The sequence below is a fragment of the Pseudorca crassidens genome, chromosome 19 (assembly GCF_039906515.1).
Source record: "Pseudorca crassidens isolate mPseCra1 chromosome 19, mPseCra1.hap1, whole genome shotgun sequence".
NCBI classification, from domain to species: Eukaryota; Metazoa; Chordata; class Mammalia; order Artiodactyla; family Delphinidae; genus Pseudorca; species Pseudorca crassidens.
In genome coordinates this window covers 36742720-36767848 of record NC_090314.1, presented here as the reverse complement: position 1 = coordinate 36767848, position 25129 = coordinate 36742720, and the positions used below count along the sequence as shown (strand labels likewise).

The 25129-nt window shown below is 35.5% G+C and overlaps 1 protein-coding gene across 11 annotated transcripts in view; it reads left to right on the top strand.

The window, feature by feature from the left end:
* Nucleotides 1-25129, top strand: part of BCAS3 (BCAS3 microtubule associated cell migration factor) — a 572946-nt gene that overhangs the window by 227398 nt on the left and 320419 nt on the right. For 9 of the 11 annotated variants that reach the window (XM_067716301.1, XM_067716299.1, XM_067716300.1 and 6 more), the window contains exons 16-17: nucleotides 9309-9459; nucleotides 19470-19514. In XM_067716301.1, the coding sequence (XP_067572402.1) occupies nucleotides 9309-9459; nucleotides 19470-19514 (196 nt within the window). The remainder of the gene's footprint in view (nucleotides 1-9308; nucleotides 9460-19469; nucleotides 19515-25129) is intronic. The other 2 variants (XM_067716302.1, XM_067716304.1) reach the window with 1 other exon arrangement.

The following is a 25129-nucleotide window of genomic DNA, read 5'->3' as shown; positions in this document are numbered from 1 at the left end:
GGTGGTGCAGTGGCTGAGAGTCCGCCTGCCGATGCAGGGGACACGGGTTCATGCCCCGGTCCGGGGGATCCCACATGCCGCGGAGCGGCTGGGCCCGTGAGCCATGGCCACTGGGCCTGCGCGTCCGGAGCCTGTGCTCCGCGGTGGGAGAGGCCACAGCAGTGAGAGGCCCGCGTACCACAAAAAAAAAAAAAAAGTGAGAAGATAATGCAGACCTCCTAAAAGCTGTGCTCTCCCTTAGGACACCATCAACACTGCCTAGTGTCATTTTGCTTTTTTCCACATGAACCTTTGCCATTTTTATGTTTATCCCTGCATCCCTAATGACAATAAAAGACAATGCTTCTTTATCCTCCACACTCTCCATTTGGTCCCCTTGATTCCATTGTAGTTCTTATTTTCTTACACCTCTGTTCCTAGAATCTTCCTCAGACCCTCATTAGCAGTAATTTGTAGCTTGTGCCTCTAGAATCCTATAACAAAAAGTTTTCTCTTTTTCACTGAAGTGATACCGTTTTAAGGTACTTTCTCACCTACAACTCTGATTCCTTGATTGCTTAATGTTATTTTAACTGAACTCATTCATCTTACTTCGCTGTATGGTAAGATAGGGAAATTTTTTAAAGGGGAGGGAGGAGGCCTATAATTGCATTTACGTCTTATTTTTCCTCTTCTGGTTTGCATTTGAGAAGAAATGAAGGTGTACACACAGATACACTGGTATTAACTTTAATATTTAGCATAATCTGAAATGGGCAGTAATCTCAGGACCTTGCTGGCTTTTAGAAATTTCTTGTGGCTGGCACTTTGCCACATTCACATGTTCTCACATCATGCATTCAGAAGCTAAGAATACCAACCTGGCAGCTTCTGCAGGGAGGGTAAAGATAAAACAGAAAGGAGTCTAGCTTTGCAGCCACATTACCTGGGAGTTGTTGCTGATGTCTTTTCCACAAATGTTCAAGTTTGTCAAAGCCCAGTAAATCTTGGAAAGTTTATTTTCCTTGTAGCATCTGTGTTTTATAATGGGTCTTTTAATTTGTTTTTACTTTGTCTGCAGGGATTTCTTTTGTCCGGAGTTTTCAGACTCTGTCTTTTTTTTTTTTTTTCCTGTGGAAGTGAGTCCGTTAATGATGACTGGTTTGGGAATATGCCTCTGCAAAGCTGACCTGACAGGCTGTTCCTCCAGCACAGCAACAAAGCCCATTGTTATTTTCTCTCTTTTATCCTCAACTTCATCCATTTTCCCCCTGTGTGTTTATAGTATAGAAAGTCTGGGAAAACATACTTCGGGACAGTGCATACATGATAAGGTGGCATTTTGAAGTTAGAAGCATTTTTAGTAAGCAGAGATTACATCACATCAGCCTCACACACAGACAGAGGTGCTGTGTGTTAATGTGGAGATTGAAAGTTTCTTTCCCCAACGTACCTGCAGGTATTCTTCATCCAAAAGGCAGAACGGGGGAGAAAAAAGGAGCACATGAGATTGTTTTCATAATTCCTTTTTCAAAAATGCAAACTTGTACAAGTAAATACAAAAAGTCAGTGGTTAAACCCCGATGTGAACTGTTCTGGCTTCGGGCTTTGTATTGTGACATTAAAAACAATAATAACTGTAAACAAATAAACAACTGAAAACAAAATATCGCTTTAAACATCAAAGGATGTTTTGAAAATTCTGATTTTTAAATTATTTTCTATTCTCAAATAGAATTCCTGCTTTAATTTATTGAGAAAGCATTTTATTGGAACTTGGGATTTTTCCCCCACCCCAAGAGAGCTCTGTCTATCTTGGGGACTGGTAAACCTCTAAAGGATCAAAGCTCTGGTGGATTTGGTTAAAGACCCAAAAGCCTGAAGGCTTATGGAAGTTTATCTATATAGAGTAAGTCCAAAAAACTGGGATGAGAGTTTTAGAAGAGCTTATTTTCTCATGAGATTTTTGAGACTTCCTCTGTTTGGATGTGCCAGAAATACTGTGAGAATATCCATTCTCATGGCATTTGTCACTTACAGGTCTTTTCCCAGCTGGAATTTGTAAGTATAATGCTGTGTGAAATATTATATGTATTTTAAGGTTTTATGAAGCCCACTACTGAAATTGCAATTAAACAGCCTCCACTGTTTTCACTCATACAATAAAGAGAAAAGCATAGTAAAGAATGGTTGCTGAAGGTGACATTTAGAATTGATGTAGTGACTCTTCACTGATCTCAGAAATTTTTAATTTTACTGTTACAATCATATATATGCCTAGAAGGTGGAGCAAAGAAAGTGCTGCTCTCCCTGTCTGTCCAAAGGGAAATTGAAGTGTAAAATGGAGGGACAGGCTTAATCCGCGTCCAAGACTTAGGATACTACGAGTTTCTTCTGCTGAGCCTCATTGTATTAAGAAGCTTCAGGCTTCAAAAATAATCCTGGCCCAGAAATTTAGGTTTGATATATCCATAAGGAAGTGTCTGAAGATCTGTTCTTTTTTTTTTTTTTTTTTTTTTTTTTTTTTGCGGTACGCGGGCTTCCCACCGCTGTGGCCTCTCCCGTTGCGGAGTGCAGGCTCAGCGGCCATGGCTCATGGGCCCAGCCACTCCGCGGCATGTGGGATCTTCCCGGACCGGGGCACGAACCCGTGTCCCCTGCATCGGCAGGCAGACTCCCAACCACTGTACCACCAGGGAAGCCCTGAGGATCTATTCTTAAAGTTACCAAGTCTAGGCTCCTGGCCGAGTCAACCTAAGACTAAGGAGACTAGTGAAAGCCATGGGTTCCAGCACCTGGCTATCTTCTGAAGGACTTTGGGTGTCCCCTCCAAAATTAATTTTTTTTCTATAGATCATAGGGCTGTATTTTCCTATACTTCCTGGATATGAGAAAAAATATATTTCCTCCCTTCATTCAGCATTTACTGAGCCGTCAACAACTAGTAAGATACTGCTCCTACTCTGGAGGAGTCTTAACAGTTTTTGTGGAGGGTAAATCTGGGGGTTTGTTAGATTCTAACTTCATTTTCAAAGAAAATCCATGACACAAGAAAGAGATAGTGAAAATTGTCTTTAAACAAAGACTTTGAACAATTGAAAAGGGAAGAAAAGATCATTATACTATTTTTGTGTATTTGATTCAGTATGAACTTTCATTTTTAAATTTTGTGCTTTTAACATATATTTTTATACGTAGATCATTACGTGTGAGTTAATGAGATGTCTTGTCTAAGCTAGTTCCCTCATTTTACTAATTCCTGAATTAATTGTTCACACAGCTCTCATCCTTTATTTTCTACTAGAAAAGTGAAGATGAGAAGATCCAAGTTCCTTCCTCTATACTCAAAATTTGCATATCGTCCCTTTAAAACAACAATGAAAAACGTCTCCTTCCTTTTTGTTCCTGAGACATTTTGCAGATATCTTTATTAGCACTTTTTCTCCCATTAAATTCTTTAAAGACCTGTAGTATTTCTGTCTCATTATGTTATGACCTCTTTAGGAGTCCGTTGGACTTATTTATCCAGGACTGGAACAGGGCCTCATACCAATAAGGCTCAAAAAGTGTGAGTTGAAAGAATGAATGTTGAATGAAACCTTTGCCTGGTACAGTATCTCATCTTGTTAACGGCTTCTTTTCAGCTCCAAAGTCCTTAAATTTGTGTTCTGTATCCATTACCGGAATCATTTCCTATCAACGCTCCCTTTACTTATCCCTTTCCATATGATTTGTCACCTCTTTAGTGAAGCTACCCTATTGAAGATTACCAGAGTTACTAGTTTTCTCTCTATGTTTGCCTTTCTGAACCTTGTCATTGTTGACCATTTTATTTATTCTTTAATTAAAGCTATTTTTATAAATTGCTTACCACATAGTAAAATATGTCAGACACTTATGAATTCTTATGAAATATACCCAACTTATTTTACTCTTTCAGATGCACTGGGTTTCACAGGCTACACCATGAACACAGACACCAAGAATAAAAGCTCATAAATACTTGAGTGTTGCTTGACAATAAGATAGAAGGCTGCGAGGGATAGATGTGATGTACTTTGTATGCTCCCTTTAGGTGGTTTTATCTTGGTGAGCCAGCAAAGGGTTTTAAGTTATGGCTAACTAAACCACAAGATTTGGAGCTTCTCAGTGAAATCACTTCCTTTTTCTAGACTACGCATCCTATCCGTAAAGTTCAGTGATCTCAAAATCTGTTCTGTTCCCTTGCTGAATAATTTAGGTACCTAAGTTCCTACTCCTCTGCCTCAATTGAAATATTCTTCTAAAACTGAAATATATGATCTTCCCATTGCTTTCCATTATAATTCTCTCCTAGTTAGAGATTTCTTACTATTGCTCACATCTGTGGCATCACTTTACATGCTCTCCTCTTCATGTTATCCTTATCCTCAGAATATTTCTACTCTTCTGCTCTTATCCATATTATACCCATCTTTCAAAGCCTAGGTTATGTCTCATCTGCTCTATGATCTCTTCTCCAAATAATTGATCCCGTGTGTACTTATCTTTAGTGCTAGGCAATTAGCACTTAATTATTCCTGTTTCATGCATATTAGACTGTAAGCTTTGTGACAGCAAAGAATGCAGTCCTCACAGTGTGTGATCTTAGGCTAAGGCACTCAACAAATATTTGACTGCTCATTGTGAAATGTGTGTGTTAAACATAGTCCTTGAATTTCATTAGCTTGTGACATATTTCGTGTTGCGGTCTGATTTCAGATCCAAATTAGATTCAGATCCAAACAATATTCAAAGAAATTAAAGGATACCTACATAAGTGGAAAGACATCCCATGTTCTTGGCTTGGTTGTGGTCTGATTTCAGATCCAAATTAGATTCAGATCCAAACAGTATTCAATGAAATTAAAGGATACCTACATAAGTGGAAAGACATCCAATGTTCTTGGCTTGGAAGAATTAATATTCTTAAGATGTCAGTGCTCCCTATACTGATCAACAGATTCAGTGCAATCCCTGTCAAAATCCCAGCTGGCATTTTTGCAGATAATGACAAAATATAGGTGGAAGCAGCAAGTTTTGTTGGATATAATGATCCATCAAAGAAGCGTAACAGACCACTGACTGTCTTAGAAAGAAAAGGAATTCAGCATGATTTTTCTGTTTTTTTTTCTATCTTAAGTTCCTCTGAAAAACCGTTATTTGCAGTGACAGAGATGCTTCACAGTCCTTATTCTTCCTGGAAAAAAGTGAATAAGTGTTATAGGAGTTTTGAAAGTATTGTCTTCAGTGAGTTCTGTATGTGTGTGTTTGGGTAAGGGTTTATGTAATGGCTATTTTAGAAGTCATCCTGATATGGCAGAATTTCAAAACAATTTGGAAATGAAAAACAACAAACACACTGATCTAAATTTTCTAATTCCATGTGGCTTGTATCTGAAGAGGACATTGATAATGTAATCCCAACTTCTGTCTTTATATTTCATAACCTTCTCTCTGTGAGATGTGTAACTTATTTGAATTTTGTAGTGGTAGGCTTACAAGCTGGTGACATCAAATAATATAGAAATAGTAAATGTCCAAATGGGTGCTTCTGCTCTACAGTATAGTGTGTTCCCTTCTGCTATTCTCCTTTCTTTCTTTTCAGTGAGTATATGTGTTTTCTATTTATTTTCAGATAGCAGTACAAATTGACATAACATGTCTGCTTAACAAAATTTAGCTTTAAGTTTGTCATTAGGCCAGGATATCATTAAATGGAAAAAGCAAAAGAGATCATGGATCCTGACTTGCCTCAGATTTCAAGTGTCAGAGTATTGAAGTAATAGACATTATAGGTACTATTTTGAGGACACTGGTTAAAAAACAAAAAAATTCGAAATGCGTATTTGTAAGGTTGTGGTAAATAAGTGTAAAATATAAAAGTTAAAAAGTTTTTAGATTAAATTTATTTATTTATTTATGGCTGTGTTGGGTCTTCGTTTCTGTGTGAGGGCCTTCTCCAGTTGCAGCAAGCAGGGACCACTCTTTATTGCAGTGCATGGGCCTTTCACTATCGTGGCCTCTCTTGTGGGGCACAGGCTCCAGATGCGCAGGCTCAGTAGTTGTGGCTCACGGGCCCAGTTGCTCCGCAGCATGTGGGATCTTCCCAGACCAGGGCTCGAACCCGTGTCCCCTGCATTGGCAGGCAGATTCCGAACCGCTGCGCCACCAGGGAAGCCCCTAGATTGAATTTTTGAAGCAAAAAATGTACAAAAGAAACAAATTCATAAAGTGGAATTTATGAAAAAATATTTTGCTTGTTAAAAGATCTGTAGGAGAAGAAAAAGACAAGTCGCAGCAGGGTAGAAAATATTTAAGAATCATGTATCTTATAAAAGGTTTATATCCAGAATATATAAGAACTTTTGAAATATGGGAGTAAGATCCATAAATGATTCCTTACATTTATAGTCGTTAGATTTTCAGCAAGGGTACCAGGCCAGTCCATTGGTGTGGGAAAGAATATCTTTTCAACAAATGATGCTGGAACAAGTGGATATTCAACATTCAAAAGAATGAAGTTGAACCCCTACCTCACACCATCTATAAAAATTAATTCAAAATTGGTCAGAGAGGGCTTCCCTGGTGACGCAGTGGTTGAGAGTCCACCTGCCGATGCAGGGGACGCGGGTTTGTGCCCCGGTCCGGGAGGATCTCACATGCCACGGAGCGGCTGGGCCCGTGAGCCGTGGCCACTGGACCTGCGTGTCTGGAGCCTGTGCTCCACAATGGGAGGGGCCACAACAGTGAGAGGCCCACGTACCGCAAAAAAAAAAAAAAAAAAAAAAAAAAATTGGTCAGAGACCTAAATGTTAGAGCTAAAAATATATAAAACTCTTAGAAGAAAACATAGCTCTAAATCTTTGTGTCCTTGGACTGGGCAGTGGTTTCTTAGATATGACAACAAAAGAATAAGCAACTAAAGAAAATATAAAGAGTTCATCAAAATTAAAAACTTTTATGTTTCAAAGCATACCATGAAGAAAGTGAAAGATGACACATGGAATGGGAGAAAATATTTATAAATCATGTATTTGATAAGGGACTTACATTCTGAGAATATAATTAGCTGTTACAACTGAACAATAAAAAGATAACTCAATTTTGGGTAAACATTTTGGATAGACATTTCTCCAAAGAAGGTATACAAATTACCAAAATGCACATGAAAAAGATGTTTAACATCATTAGTCATTAGTAAAATGCAAATCAAAAATACAGTGAGATACCACTTCACACCCACTAGGATAGATAAAATAAAAAAGATAGACCATAACAAATATTGTTGAGGATGTGGAGAATTTGGAGCGTTCATACACTGGTGCAGCCACAGTTTAGCAGTTCCTCAAAAGGTTAAACATAGACCCAACAGTTGCACTCCTAGGTGTATATACCCAAGAAAATTGAAAGCACAAGTCCACATAAAAACCTGTGCACTAATGTTCATAGAATCATTATTCATAGTAGCCTGTTAAAACAACCCAAATAGTCATCAACTGGTATAAATGTGGTATATCCATACATTGGAATATTACTCAACCAGTTAAAGGACTGAACTATTGATACTTGGTAACATGGATGAACCTTGAAAACATAGTAAGTGAAAGAAACACACAAAAGGCTACACTGTATGATTTCATTTATAGGTAACATCCAGAATAGGCAAATCTACAGAAACAGAAAAGATTCCTGTATCAAAAGCCGATGGGTGGGGCAAAGGAAGAGTGACTACTAATGGGTATGGGCTTTCTTTTTGGGTGATGAAAATGTTCTGAAATTAGATAGTGATCATAGTATATGATTCTACTCTGTAGAATATACTAAACACCATGGAATTGTACATTTTAAAAGGGTGAATTTTATGGTATATGAATTATATCTCAGCAAAAATATTAACCCAGTTTTTAAAATTGGCAAAAGCTTTACATAGGTACTTTACCAAAGAAAATATATGGATGACAAATAAGTACATGAACAATAACAACAACAAGCTAAACATTTTTGACCATTAGAGAAATCCAAATAAAAGCCAGAATAGCTAAAATCAAAAAGAGTAACAATACCAAATTCTGGTGTGGATGCAGAAGAACTGGAACTGTCATACTTTGCTGGTGGGAGTATGAAATCAGCTACTTTGTCAAATTGTTTGGCATTTTCTCATAACCTTAAACATACAATTATTATGTCTATGCAAACATTCATTTACTATGATCAGCAACTCCATTCCTAGATTATTTATATGTTTTTTAAAAACTTACATTCATACAAAAACCTGTTCAAAAATGTTTATAGCAGCTCTATTTGTAATAACTAAAAGTTGGAAACAAGTCAAATGTCCTTTCTCCAATGACTGGGTAAACAAACTGAAGTACTTCCATACAATGTGATCATACTCAGGAATAAAAAGGAAAGAATTGATACATGTAGGAAAATGTAGAGTGGATGAATCTCAGATGCTTATTGGCAAGTGAAAGAAGCAAGACAATACTGTACATACTTTGTGATTTCATTTATAGGATGTTCCGGAAAATACAAAGCCATGGAGAGGGAGAAAAGATAAGTGCATGAGAGGAATTTGGCTTATTGGTGAGAGCAGAGTAATTACTCTCACTGCAGATCGGATTTTATTTCACAGAGCTTGTTTTTCCTGGTTGTTAATGAGCCATAATGCCTATTCTTTTTTTTTTTTTTTGGTATTAATACCATCATAAAATAAAGGATTGATTTATGTTTTTTAATTTTATGGTGGGGAGTGGTACATTTTGGGAGTAAGGCAATGTTTTTGCCTATTGACTTTTGTCAGTCTCACCCTATGTCTACTGTGGTGCATTCTATGGATACACATCCTTATGACTCATGTTTCTTCTGCTCTCTGAGCCTTTGCAGGTCGCCATGGCTGGAATATTCTCCCCACTTACTCTCAAGCTTGTTTAGGGAAATGTTCCATGCTTCCTCTAGACTAATTTAGATCTTGCCATTTTATTTTCTTTTACTATCCTATATTTCTTTATAGCACCATAAAATTATAATTAAGTTTTATACCAATTATTTGTATAACCATGTAACATCTATCCAATTCTGTATCCTCCAATCCTCCATCCTCAAACACTACAGTCTCTGTTTATAATCAATGCACATTTGGTATTACCAGAGTCCTTTGTTTTTCTTCCATCCATATAGCCATGATTCTTTTAGAATCCCTTCTGCCTTTAATAACTTTCTTAAAAGATTAGTGGAGTCAGTGCAAATCCTATCAGAGAAGGAAACTTCGCTTGGTGATGCTTTTCTTTTCTTTTTTCTCTTTGTAGGGAAACTCAACAGCCAAGACTCCTACAATAATTTTGCCAACAACAACCCTGGCAACCCCCGGCTTTCTCCTCTCCCCAGCCTGATGGTATTGATGCCTCTTGCACAAATCAAGCAGCCAATGACATTGGGAACCATCACCAAACGAACAGGGTAAGGCCTCAGGCTTGATGCTTTTTTAGTAGCTGTTTTAGAGGATTAAATACACAAAAATAAAACATACTTTTTCTTTGGGTGGTTTTGATTATGTTCTTCATTTACAGCCCACATGAGACTTAATGGCAGCAGATTAAATACAAAATATAGAACATACACAAACACATTCATACATAGCCATGTACACACACATTCACAGAAAAAACAAAGCAGTGACAAGTTGTGAAAACTAGTATTGGCTAATAAAAACCAGATCCATTTACTCAGGCTTATAGTTGCTGCCTTGTGGCTTTGTCTGAAAGTAGTGCAGTTGCATTTTCTTGCTTTTGTGGACATGATCTGGATTTATAATGACCCCTAAATTTTGACTGACACCAATACTAGGGAGAGAACTTAATATGACAACCATGTTTCTAATACTTTAAAAAAAAATCATCTACATTGAGGTACAATTTACATATAATAATCTATTGTTAGTATCAGGACAATGTGATATTATGGATAGTTTTCAAAATCCAGAGTCCTAGGGTTTAGGCTTTACTCAGATTGGTCCTTAACATCCTCAGAGACTCTTGATGACTCACTTGATATCTTTGTGCTTATTTTAGCTATTTAAAAATTTTTCAAATTCCTACCTGTTAGGAATATAAAATTATCACTTCTTTGGGTTCCTGAAAATAAAGTGCTGTGTCTAAGATATAAGATTATTAGATATTCAATTGTATAACAACTGTGAAACTCCATTATGTTCCCCAAAATATATATGTCTATAGCCAAATTACCTATTTTCATCAATAAGCAATCCTGAGGTTTAGCCTAATTTGAAATGGAACAACTGTCTTAAAATTCTGTATTTGGTAGTCAAGAGAAAACTCCATCTTGGCTTCAAATAGTCTTCAAGGTCTTTCCAATAAGAGGAATAGACTTAATTATGTGGCTGCTGTATCATTATGTTTTAATATTGTTGTGCTAGGTGGTGAAGTGTTTACAGAAGCTGCTTTTGTAAGAAGAAATACTCATTCTCCAGGATGAGGCCTTTTAGCTCCAGATTTCACCATTACACTGAAATTGACCCTCTACATAGTGGAGTTGTGTTTGCCTATAAATTCCTGTTTCTGAATGCAGAAATTGAGGTTGTGGTGTATTAAGGGAAAAATACAGCAAACCGAGCTCCCAAATCAGACATCTTATGATACATATCATTTGCCTGTATTTTTAAAAATTGATATCAGCTTTTTAACTCTTCATTAGTAGTGTAATTTAAATAGAATTTTTACCTCCCTTTCCTCTTATTTAGTTTCTTTATTTTAAAATAAGTTAAATAAGAGTGGCTATGGATAGTAAAGGGGTTATGAACTTATATTTACAGGTGGCTCATTGTTTTCTTTGTGTAATGATACATTTCTGGGATGTAGAATCAAATAAAAATGAGACTAAATCTTGAATCATAATCTTAAAAGTTATTTTTTCACTCACAGAAGTCAGTCAGTACATAAATATACCTTCTTGATCCAACCCAGCATTGTAGAATTCTACGAAGTGTTTGTCAGTCTTTCCTGAATCTAAGAATCTAACCTCAAAATTGTTCCTCTTGATTTTAATTTTACCACTAAGATCCTAAATGAAGTTCTATGCCTGAAATCACGTGATCTTAGAGTTTAATTCAAAATATTTGTGGGGAGGTTGTAAAGTGAGTTTACTTCTATATATATTTGAAACTTTCCATAATAAAAAGATAAACTGTATCACACACTCTTTCACTGTCTCTCTTGCTACTCTTTCTCTTTGTCTTTAGTTGGGTAGAAACTATTAATCATCTGGTGTCTTCCTGTACTACCATACTTTATGAACTTAGATAACTTCTGTGTTTCCTTTTCTTGTTAAAAACTTGGTCACAGGGCTTCCCTGGTGGCGCAGTGGTTGAGAGTCTGCCTGCCGATGCAGGGGACGCAGGTTCGTGCCCCGGTCTGGGAGGATCCCACATGCCACGGAGTGGCTGGGCCAGTGAGCCATGGTTGCAGAGCCTGTGCGTCCGGAGCCTGTGCTCCGCAGCAGGAGAGGCAAAAAAAAAAAAAACTTGGTCACAATTCCTAGATTTTCAGAGCACGTGTATTATGTTCCCTTATATTCTAGACAGTTTAATAATTATTTATTAATGAATTAAGTGATAGGAATTTGAATTGTGTGCTTTGAAATTAATATTAGTTCAAGATACATGTATCTTATTAGTTACTGGGCTTTTTTTTTTTTAACATCTTTATTAGAGTATAATTGCTTTACAATGGTGTGTTAGTTTCAGCTTTATAACAAAGTGAATCAGCTATACATATACATATATCCCCATATCTCCTCCCTCTTTACTGGGCTTTTTATCTCAGATCTCATACCATTTTATTTTTTCCAAATTTTTGAATTCTTTTTGGCATGTCCCCTATCTTGGAGTGTTTAGAAGGAATAATTACTGCTTGTCCCACAGTGACAAGCTTGGCTTTAAAATTTTAAACATTTTGATAGAGATTCATTCAAACTTACCAAAAAAGTTACAAGACCAGTAAAAGGAATTCCTGTATACCCACATTTCCCAAATGTTAGCAGTTTAACATATTTGCCTTATCATTTATCTTTTCTCACTCGGCACACACATACACACATGCACACACACATCCACCAAAAGCTCATTTTATTAGTATTTTTTTCTTCTATATGGTTGTTTTCTGTAATGAATTCTCTACTATGGCAGAGCTTTAGTGCTCCATAAATTACCCCACCCACTCTTCTTTTTTTCCCTCCCCTCCTACTATTCTTTTTTCCCCTTCCTATTAACAAAGATTACAGTGACCAAAAACACCTTGATGATAGTATTCATAACTTATGCTTGCCTATGGCTAGGTTACAAGACTTAATACCCTTAAGCCATTTTCTGAAGGGTTTGTTGATTATATTTAGAAATTGCTATTGTGACTTTACTTATAATTCTTATAGTACTACTGTAAGTCACCCAAACATTTGGTCATAGAATTTTTAGAATATAGTTTGTGGTTTTATTATCTTAACATTTAGCATTTTCATTGAAATACATGTATTTTGCCTAACCAAAAGTAATATTTTTGGGGGGAGAGTAAGATATATTCCCTAAATTTCCATTTTTGACATATGCTGAGATTTGAAGCACATCCCAGATATTTTTATGTCATTAGATTTCTCCCATTAGATAGTAAGTTTATATTTATGTCATTTTTATTAAGAAAACAAATTTTTTTTTACTGTGACCAGTTCGCAAGCTGCCCTTAGCTCACTTGCGTTATTTCCATCAAATTTTATATATTCACTGAGAATTTTGATTGCCACATTAAGGTCACCAGAGTGAGGAGCAAACAGGCTTTTAATTTTCCAGGTCATTGTGGAAATCCTGATTTACTCTGTGCTTCAGTGAAATGCCTTTCCTAACATTTTAAAGATAAAATTAACAGAAGTATTTGACATGAATTATGTAGAAAGAGAACACAGAGCTGACTCATTTATAGACATGTAAGTTCAAATATACCTGATAATATATCTAGTAAAATATATATTATTTGTTCCATGTCCTAGATATTTGGCATAATGGCATGAAATAAACATTAAAAATCATATCTCTAGCATAGAGATTTCCAAGGATTGCTTAGGATCCTATATTTAAATAACCAAATTTAGATGGAAGCCTTAGCTCAGACCTTCAGGGGATAGACGTGTACTTACCGTGTTTCATGTCTGCCCTCTTATTTTTGGAAATATAGATCCCTGAAAGCCTGTGCGGTGTCAGGGACCATCTGTCTTATTCGAAGACATTTGCAAGGCCAGTAGAACTACAAATGGCAAAAGACAGATGTATTTGCACCTTCACATTCTGTACCTTGAAGCAGCACTGGGAGGAAATAAGGCCTGTTTTGGCAACAGCTGTTGCTTAACCCGATTGTAGTACACACTGGTGAAGGCAAAAGACGTGCTAAGAATCTTTTGGTTTAACAGTCACTCATTCAAACAAAACCCATTTCTTCCAGTCTGAGACTGGAGGATTGGAAGGACCTCCATCATGTTTTTATCATGTGTGAATAAGTGTAGTTTTCATCTATTAAAAGTGAAACTGGGTGCTAAGGGATTGCTCATTGTTTTGGAGTGTAAAGTTTTTGTAGTAGGGATTTACTAAGCAATAGTCCATAGATGTTTGGTTGCGTTAATTTTTAATGCTTCCTATGTAAAAACTTACTAAATAGATAATTTTCATCAATATGCTTAATTTTTTGTACATCAAATCTAAAATTATTAACATATACACATCATTTTGTGGGCACAAGCAGGGAACAGTACATTTCAAAAAGTGGTCAGGGGACTTCCTTGGTGGTGCAGTGGTTAAGAATCCACCTGCCAATGCAGGGGACATGGGTTCGAGAGCCAACACAGCCATACATACATACATAAATATAAATAAATAATTACTTAATTAATAAAAAGAACAGTATATGTGGAATGTGCAAAAAAAGAGTGGTCAGAGTAATTTCATGGGAATAAAAATATAGAAATTGGGAATGAAGTTACTTCCTTGCCCTTAACTAGCTGAGGTTTTTGGTGAAGTAAACCTGGTATGACTTGTTGTCTTTCGTAGGTTTCCTTTTTCTTAAATCGAGCAGCTTTTTGCTCCTTCTTCCCTCCCCCCCATTTTTGTATTTATTCATTTCTGTGTGAGCAATTCGAGCTAGGTATTAGGAACTTTTGGCCTGACCCTGTAGAAGTAGATAATGTAGTAAAAGAATACTGACTTAGGAGTCTGAAGCTCTGGTTTCACATCTTGGTTGTCCTAGGTAAATTTCTTCATCTGAAAAATGAAAGTTTGTATGTATGGATTATTATCTGTCATACTTACAGTGTATGAATTCCCACCAGGTGTTTGATCCTGTTACCTACTTTCTGAGCCTCATTCATTGCTGTGCCCTAGGCCAGTGCTTCGCAAGAGCTCCATTTAGAAGACATAGATGATTATTCTTATTTAGAAATGGAAGCATTTAATAGCATTTATTTGATTATCTGTAATTGAAATTTGTAGACTAAATCTGCCGTCAGAGCTTGCTAAGTGAATAAATGACATTGGCATATAGTCCTTGAGGAAGGTCTATTCCTCCTAATTCAGTTAGGTCTGCCTTGGCTTATTTAGATGCTTTGACCTGAGCCCCAAATGTTATAGGTGAAGTTCTAAGAGTTAAATGGGTAAGATTTGGAGAAAGATTCCCCAGATACAGTAGCAAATGGTAATTCTCCACCTCCCAGCCCTGTCTTATCTATGTGTTATTTCTTTTTTTTTTCTTTTTTTTTTTTTTTTGGTGGCACGCGGTCCTCTCACTGTTGTGGCCTCTCCCGTTGTGGAGCGCAGGCTCTGGACGCGCAGGCTCAGCGGCCATGGCCCACGGGCCCAGCTGCTCCGCGGCATATGGGATCCTCCCGGACCAGGGCAGGAACCCGTGTCCCCTGCATCAGCAGGCGGACTCTCAACCACTGTGCCACCAGGGAAGCCCTATGTGTTATTTCTTGATAGCTAAGCTGTGTATGTTTGGTTCCAGATATAAAGTAATTGATAATGTATTTTCATTAGGGTGGATATGTCTACATGTGCAATATACATATATAGTTTGAGTTTTCAGTTTTTGTACTAAATCAGTAGAATCCTTAAACCACTCCATAGTTTGTTCCCTTTTACCATAAATCTGTGGATTTGGGGGGGATGGGAGCGGTGAGGGGATTAAGTCTCCTATATACTGTAATACAAGTCAGTAAGCATTACTTTCTATAGAAATTTGACAATCTGTGTGTACTATTCTAGTCTCTCTTCTGCCACATCTGGCAGAATTTGAGCATTAGTGTTTTTCTAATGAAAATCTTGACCTTGTAATTTAAATTTGCATGTTGAACGTACCTCAGATTAGACAATTTATCTGTATATTTCAGCTTGAATTTGCCTTCAGATCAATAATTTGAGAGCCAATAATGCCATAGTTCTCTGTAGTAGTGAGTGGTTAAAATTAAATTAATGAAAAATTTAAAGTAATACTTGAAAATGATGTGAGGACTGATCTGCTTGCATCCACGTAGGAAATGTGTGTCTATCAAAGATGCTGCTTAACAGGGGGCATAGAGAGTGTAGCAGAGTCATTAGGGTTCCTGGAATATTTTGTTAGAGAATACGGCTTTACTTTACAATTTACACATAATGTTGTATAGCCCTTTCTCTGTTCATTATGTTTAATATTTATATGGGCTCTTTCTGATGTCTGTTAAGTGATAGTGCTTGAATTCTCATAGGACATGATCAATTGGAAAATAGGACTTTCAGAGATTTTTTTAGTTTCCATAACTCTGAAGATGATGAAATCTAATCATTATTAATGCCTTTCAGCACTGGAGTCAAGTTATAAAAGATTTTACCATGTTCAAATCAAATCTAGATTTACTTTTCCCTTACCTATAAAAAAAAAAGTCTTCACATTTGTCTTGTTTTTAGCTAGTAAGACCAAAGCTTTTGTGGTACTGTGTGGCCTTTGAAAAAATGAATCAGAGTTTAAAGAGTTACATAGCATTAATGATTTGATATAAAGCACAATTCCTAACTGTCTTCTGACAGTCTCCAGAAGAAACCGTTTGAGAGCCAAAGGCAAAGTCACTCTGTGCTGGACCAGCATTTCTGTATTTTTAGTCTCTTGGCCAGCCCTGATGTTTTTCAATCAGAATTCAGCTTAAAAAGGACATAATCATGACTTAAGTGGATAGGTTTTATATGGATTGTTCAACCTGCTGAAACTTAATAGTGTTTGGAAAACACACAAATTCTTAATACCTGAATATGATAATTTGAGTTGCATTTGTTAATTCAGACCATTTAAATTCCCTATACACTCTTACTCACACGCTCTCTTCCTCCTTTGAGTCACGCCCTGTAAAACTACAGCTGCGGGATTTTGGAGAGGAGCGGAAAGTCATAGGTGAAGACAGCTGGATCATGGACTGGGCCTTTGTGACTTTATATTTTCATTCTTTCCCTACTGAGGAAAGATGAAGCGGGCACATTTCAAAAGAACAGCTGACACCACCCATGCAAAGTCAGTAGTTACGTCAGTCCCTCTAATTCGTTGGAGTTTGTGGCTCTTCTTTTACATGTATGTGGCAGAGGTCCAGTTTGTCGGAACGAGTAAGAAGCGGGTGAGTACAGATTGGGACCATGCCAAATGTACGTGCTAAAGCGGGTCCTCACCCTGTTTCCCCAACCCCTGTTTTCTCCTTGAGCTGCGTCAGCCTGTAGATCCTTATTTGGCTAAAGAAGGATGGCTTGTAACTCACACAACCGAGTTATGTTGTGAACAGTGAGGACTGTGTTGTCTTTAAACTTGACCACACTGCTGTTTAGTGCAGGCCTGTTTGCTACAGTGTCTGGAGGGTTAACAGTGCATTTTGAGATTGTGGGGTTGTAGAAATCTTGTTGGGAACATGCTGCTACTGTCCGGGAAGGAAAATCTAGGATATTTAAAAAAAAAAAAAAAAAAACCGCCAAAAACTTGTGTTTAATTTGTTTGGCTAATATGTTTCTTTTTTATATATAAGGAAATTTAAAGTTGGAAAAAGGTATTTACTAGCTCTGTAGGTGGGAACATCAGCTGGTCTTTCGAAATGTAGAAACTTAATTTTGTTTCATTTTTGTTTGATTTTGGGGGTCAATTAGAAGCCTTTTAAGTCATAAAGGATTAAGATAAAACTTTCAAATTCTTTACAGTGAATCAGTTGTATTCTGATATTTGGAATGAGGTGGGAGACTGTCTAGCTTCTATGCAATATATGCTAAAGAGCAACTCATGCCCAGACGTTCCAGACAAGTGCTTCTGTCAGAATCGTTTGAACTATTTGATTAATTCAGGTGTCTGCCTAAGGAAGAAAATGAAAGGGAGTTGGGTAGTATGTGCCAACAATAACTTCTTCATTTTGGTGGTATTTGTGGGCATACGGAAATGTGTTGAACTTTCCATTTTCTGATCCTTTTTTTATGGCGTCACGGTGCTGTTGAGACACTGGAGTCTTCACGTGGTCACACTTATTTAAAATGGTGTTTCTCAAAGTTCCGGGTGAGCTCCAGTAACATTTTGTTTCTGATGTAATTAGTGAATCATGAAATCAAGACAAGGGGATCATGGCTAACTTTTTTTTCATTAATGAAATAGAATATAATAGAATGTAATTTCGCTACTGGTTCTGCAAACTAACAGCCTTGGCATTATCTAGGAGCTTGTTAGAAATATAGAATCCAAGGCCCCACTCAGACCTACCTACCCTGTCATTATATGCAACAATCTTCACTGTAACTAAATCCCAACATTAATGTTTACAAAACGTTGAAATAGAGAATAATAAAGTTGATTACACACCAAAAAAACCCACATTCATTAAATTGTTTCAATTTGTGTGTGTTCATGTACATACCAGCTTACACGTTAATACATTTGTCTCTCAGTATCCAAAGGGGGTTGGTTCCCACCCCGTGCCAAAATCGTGGATGCTCAAGTTCCTTATATGAAATGGCTTAGTATTTGCATATAACCTACACACATCTACCCATATATTTTAAATCATTTCTAAATTGTAAATAGTTGCTGGTGCACAGCAAGTTTTGCGTTTTGGAACTTTCTTTTTTTTTTGATCTATAGTTGTTTGTGGATGTGGGCCCTATGGATATGGAGGGCCAACTGTATATTTCTGTGGGTCATAGTCAAAAAATTTTTGAAATACATTGTTTTAGATGTGGATGATGACATCTGAATGATGACATTTCTCTGATTGTGGTCTTATCATTAACTGTGGGAGAGATTTCCTTGCTTTGTATTGACATCATCTCTAAAGTTTTCTTTTCCAATATTTCTGTCTTCCAACTCACTCTTTCTTCTAATAGTATCTTGCTTTTCTGTTCCCTTTTTCATATCTTCTGTTCTTCAGTCCTCAGAATTGTACTCAGTTTTGTGAATATGCTCAGTTCACTGGGAGATTGGTGCTAATAAGCATGATTTTTCTTTTTTAATGTTCCTAGCACCAAAGTTGAAGAAGAAAATTACCAAGTTATGCAGTGCTCTTTCCTTCTCAGTTTATTATGTCTTCCTTCCAAATGTCAGATGCAACAGCAATATTTTGTTCTGTGTGCAAATATGCATAGCGTGTCTTAAATGCTGTGAACAGAATATTAAGAAGTATGTGTAACATTGAAGTCTGCCTTTGTATCCCCAGCCGTATTTAAAGCAAGCAGTTGTAGCTTTAGTTTCCTGTATTCCAACCTAGCCCAGTGTAGGCCAGATAGAGGAAGCTAACCTCTTCTATCATTATTAAGAGTAATGCTAATTTCCTGGAATGTGACCCTAAAATGGAAGTAAATCATACCACAGACTTGGTTTTAGTGTTAGCTCCTTTGACCAGCAATATGCAGTTCAACTTACTGTAATTAAGCAGCTTAGAAAATATGTACTTTCTTTCTGTGGCTCTGAGACTACAACTGGTGAACAGCAAACAATGCTTATCAAATTTTTATTGAGTCCCCTTTCGCTAGTTTTAAACATTTCGTGTCACACAACCACACATCTATCGCTACTGGTCCCACTCTTTTCTGCATCCAATTATTCCATTTAACTTGTACTTTGTTTTAAAGGGCCTCTGAAGTGGATTTTATTTTATTTTACCTTAGGAACCCTACAGGGGTGCTCCAGAAAAGGGGGAGAAATAGAGCATTTTGAAATCTCTAACCCTATGAAAATTAAGGGCCTTGTTACTGCACATCATTCTATTTATTGGTTATATCAGACTTGTTAGTATCTATGGCAGGATTGCAAACGATTACTAATTTTTAAAGTTATTTTATCCATACTCTTTAACAGTATAATAAACCTGTATTTGTTAATGTTACATGAGTTTTCCTCTAATTTTTTGTGCATTTTCCCCCCTTTTCCATGAAGGCCTTATCTGTTTGGAGCGGGGTGTTTTTCCATAAAAGCTCCATGGTGAGTCCCAGTTCAGTCCAGCATGCCTAATTCATTTGCTGTACTCTCAGAAAGTAACTCTGTTTTGTACTTTGTTTTCAGTTGCATGGCCTGATCACAGATAGATGCACCGAATTACTGAGTAATTTGTAGATGGGATGTGAATGTTGGTGTCTAAGCTTTAAAAGATTAGTTTTCTTGGTTTCACTTCATTTCTTGAAAAGTCACATAAAAATCATAGATTAATATTTAAAAAAATAGAAATTAGAAGAATTCTCATAATAATGCTAGTATATGTCATAAGACAAAGGCTAACACCCAAGTTTAAAGCTTTGAGTATTTTAGTGATAGAAATTCCCTACATGACATGCTGAACATTTGCAGACAAGATTTATTTTGAAATGTAAATATATTTAAGGTATACTAAAAATACCCTATAAATTTTTACTGCATTTTATTTGGTGCCAAAGGAACAAGAGTCAGTTCTGTTTTGAGTAGTTTAGGTAGTTATGGAGCTACATGAGGAAATTTGTATTTCATATAAAACCTCCTACGTAACTTATTATTTCGAGTTATTAGCACCTCCCCACCATAACTTATTTAGTAAACTCTTATGTAAGACTGCATAAAATACAACTTTTGTCAGTCTTAGACATGGTGATCATAGAAAAGAAACAGTATGTTTAATACTTTTATGTAAAGGTATGAAATAGAATATATTTAGAACCTGGTATAATATGTTTAGCACAATAGTTAAGAGTCAGGGGACTTCCCTGGTGGTCCAGTGGTTAAGACTTCACCTTCCAGTGCAGGGGGTGCAGGTTCGATCCTTGGTCGGGAAGCTAAGATCCCACATGCCTCGTGGCCAAAATACCAAAACATAAAACAGAATATTGTAACAAATTCAATAAAGACTTTAAAAATGGTCCACATCAAAAAAAACTTAAAAAAAAAAAAAAAAAGAGGGCTCCATAATCAGACTGCCTAGGTCTTAAATCCCAGCTTACACACTTACTGCCTATATGATCTTGGGCAATTTTCTAAAACCTCTCTTTATCTTAGTTTCCTTATCTCCATTAAATGGAGTTACCAGTAGCACCTACCTCATAGATTTATTATGAGGAGTTAATGAACCGACAATATAAATTGCTTAGAACAGTGCCTGGCACATAATAAGAGCTCAGTAAATGCTCGCTGCTACTGCTATGATTTCTTTTCTGCTTTAAGGGGAAAATTCCATTTTTGAAAAGTAGTTTCTTTAAGTTAGATCATGGTTTTGTTTTTCGTTTTTGTTTTTGTCTGTTTTGCTTTTAAGAGTGAGTGAGCCCAAAAAGAAGTTTTGGTTAATGTAAGTTATATCAATTTTATAAATTTAGTCAGAATACATGTATGTGCAGCTCTCATAACTGCTCCTGGGACTTGCTCATACTGTCCCATTATACTAGGAGAAAACCTTCCAATCATTTTTCTCTTGGACAAAAAGAAACTTAAAAATTTGACACAAACTAATTTCAGTGTTCATATGCCACAGGAACATCTGAAAATTTCATTGTCATATTAGAATAGGGTGATAAATCATCATAAAAATTTCCTCTTTGAAATGCAGCATCAAAATTAGGATATAGATTGTGAAACTATTGTAAACAAAATCAGGGTATACAGGAATAAAAATTCCCTGAAAGTCAACCTTCATTCTTTGTGTTAACCGGATTTCTTCCAAAACAAATAAAATACATGGATCTTACTCAGGAGCTTGTAGTGAACAGTTGATTTTTAAATGCCAGATTCAACATATGACAACATTTCTTTGTAGATTCAATTTAGAATTAAATTCCATCTTCGGATAAATTTCTCATTCTAAGTACAAAGAAAAAAGTTTTAGTATGTTAATAAAGATTGAAGTTTTAGCGTAGAAGTAAAGATAGAATGACGAACATTGTATGTGAAATAAGAAAAGCCCATGCCTTCAACAGCTTATGTGCTCCTCAAATTTAAGCAAAAGTACTTGTCAACCAGAAATGATTTGAGGTTGAAACAAGATTAAAAGAGCCAGATTAAAGAAAGGGATATATGAAATATAGTAGACTTTTAAATCATTGCTTGTCTTTTAGAAGACTGCTTTGTGGTTTGTTTGATGCCATCGTTAGCTCACAAGAAACTCGTTTTTAGTCACTTATACTAGCCTAAAAGAGCCTCCTTTAAAATACGTTCCTTTACTGGTGGTGCATGTTTTTCCCATTAAGATCTTAATGAAACCTCAAATTAAGGCAGCAAAATGAATATAAATTTGACAACTTCTTCCATGTTGTTTATAAGAGCTTCTTTGTTTTAAGAGTTTTTACTATTTTTTCATGCTATTTAGCATTCAACCTGAGAATGTTTTTATTTACTGTTTTGAAATAAAACATTATGCTAAATAAAGTCATTTATTTCATCAGGTTATAGGACTTCCAATATAGGATAATATTTGTATTTTGGAAGAATATGCAAATTTTATAGTTCCTCTTACAATGTTATGTAAGTTTCATACAAATTTTTTTTATAAATTTTCATTTGAAACATTTATATTTAGCTAAGATTTTACTTTTGTTTGATCACAGTTTCTACTAATTCTTCATTCTTTGATAAACTGTTTTAATTATTTAAATTCAGGCAGTTTCAGATGAGTCAGTTTATAATAATATCTTTTCCTTTGCCAACCAAATAAGCTTGTTGGAAAGTTAACTATGCAGACCATCTTCGACACTTTAGCCATTTTCTACATTCTGGAGATTATGTATTCTCTAAGATTTATGAATTTAAATAATGGCATAAAATGATGTAAGAATCACACACATGATACAGTTTTTAATGCAGAAATTTTAAGAGAAATAGCCATTGTGAAATTTTAAAAATGAATTTTGCTTTCAATATTACAAATAAGTAACAAGTTTTTATCGAGCTCCTAGTTGGCATGTAGTATCATGTTTAAACTATTGCTATTTTTGATTTTCTTAGCAAAAGAAAAAATATATGCACAACAGTGTAGACAAGAGGTAGTCCATTTGAATATATCTTTGTAGTGTATAAGGTTAATTTTAAAGAAGAGTTAAAACTTAGATGTCAAATTATGTTTAAAGTTTTAATTAGCACCGAGTCTTCAATCTGTTTATAAATAGCTAATTTAAATTAATCTTGTTATTCTGAGAATATTGAAAAAAATAATATAATTTCCTTTTTAGAAGCAAAGACTTATATGGAGAGGAGAATCTTATCTGGCAGGTTTACAGAAATCTCATATCTTTAAGAATAATTTGTGATAGAATAATTTTAGATATATTATCAATATCTTTTTTAAAAATAAATACTTTCATTTTCCCTCTTAGTTTTTATTTTAGAATACACAGTTGAGAATGAGAGAAAACTGCTGAATTCCTTTTGAAAGCCCAGTCATAGTGAGGAGCATAAAGAAAAGTTTTTCTTCCTTAACACAAAGACGTAATACCACTTGTAATTCTTACATCAATATTGTGTCTAAGATTTAAACTGAAATATTGACTGTACCCTTATGTTTTAGAGAAGGAAAGAAAACGGTGCTTCTATCTCAGTTTAGCTCTTTTCCATGCTTGTGTCCTAAACAAGGCACTGGACCTCATTGTTGCTTTTCATGCCATCCACAGATTCACCACTTGTATCCTATTTTATAGAACATAGTAAAATTATCCAGATAGACATAATTTTGCTATAATTTTAAAGCCGATATCATTAGAGTTTTGCTTTTTTTTTTTTTTTCTTTTCTGTTTGCAGTAGAGTGTGGAGGAAAAGAAAACAGGCAAGAGAAATTCAATATGTTTCTCTGACTGAATTATATAATACAGAAAAAGCCAATGGGTAACTTCAATAGTCTTCGTAAATATTTTTAAAGATGTCATCATGTTAATGTCCGTAGAACATCTGATGGCATTAAAAATGATTCTCATTCTATGGTTAGATGGTTAGGTCTCCCAGAAGAAATGACAAAATGTTAAACTCCTGAGTTTTAATTCAGCACCTTATTTGCTGTTGTTTTTTTCATCCTACATTAATTTTACTTTTGATTATGTTGTCTCTTGTCTCAAGTTTAGTAAATGTGATGTTTTCTGATGTGGTGAAGGTTGAATTCATTCCATAGTTCTTTATGTTTTGCTCACAAGTTAAGGCAAATTTTTCTTTTAATTTTTGAACATGGGGTTATGTATGGCTCAGGAGGGTAAAGAGCAGGAGTTCTCAGTGGAAAGGAGTCCACCAGCACTATCAGTATGTTTTGTACTCATTTATAACCACAACACAATTGAATTTCTGGACCCCCATATACATTGAAAATTTTTATTTTTTATATCAATTATTAATTTAATAAATTAATAAACACCCAGAGGTATTCGTTTATACTTGCAAATGTCTTGTAATAGGATTTATTGTCTCTTTCAGAGGATAAAGGGAGATATTGAGAGGAAGAAAGAAAAAAAGGCTAGTACTGGAATGCTTTCCTAAAATGGTTGGGTCACCAGTCTATAAGTGAGCATGATTTGCAAGGCTAGCACTTTTCTCTTTTGTTCCTTTCACGTATGTATCATTTTTCAATGTTTTATCTTTCTGCCGACAAAAGGTGATTTTGCAATAGAAATATTCTGGGTCATTGTGGAAAAAGTTCAGTTCTGCTTCCACCCAACATTCCTGGTCTTGGTCTTTTAAAATTTTAGGATAAAGGGCAAATTGAATCAATGTTAAATTTTCTCCCTTTGGGTATTTTGTATAGAAAATACTTTAATAATAATAATCTTTTCTTTAGATTATTTCTCCTTTTTATTTTTCTGAAAATCTTGTACACATAGCACATATTTTAAATTTCTATTTTGCTTAAATACCACAGTCATTCCAAAGGTAGGTTGATGATAGAAATAACTTGTTATGAATATGTTCACCAAATATGCTAGATACCCAATACACAGCACTGTGTCATGCAGGAGGTAGCAAGTTATTTTCAGGGATAAAAACCTTTTAACTACTTATTAAACACAAACTTGTACTAATGTGATTTATGAAGGCCCTATCAGAAGAACAAGAAGAAATAATGAAGTATAAGAATAAAAATGAACATTTTTTCATAATTTTAAGAATACTTTTAACCTAAGATACTTATTCTCTGCAGGAGATAATGAGTTTATGTAAATTGATACTGTGTTGGTGCTTTTTAGTTGTGTGTTCAGAAGCTGAGTTATGTATAACATTAAAGAAGCCTAAAAGACTTTAGCTTTTGACATTAACTGATTAGACTGTAAGCTAATAAACATACAAAATATATATATTTGCTTGGCTAAAGACTAAATTGATTATTATATTACAAAGGTAGCTAAGTGGCCCAGTAGCAACTTTTAAAATCTATTTAGGATGCATTCCGTAGATGCACCATAGACTCTCTTAAGAAGTGGCATGCTACTTGTTTTCTGTCTTGTTGCTTTTACCACATGATTTAAAAACAAAAACAAAAATAGCATTCATTAATTTGCAAAGAACTTTGAACTCGTACATTTTGTGGGATCATTGTTGCTTGATGGTGATTCTAGTAAAAACATAGTCACACAGTTGAAACACCTTTCAAAAAATTTTGGAATGTTTTT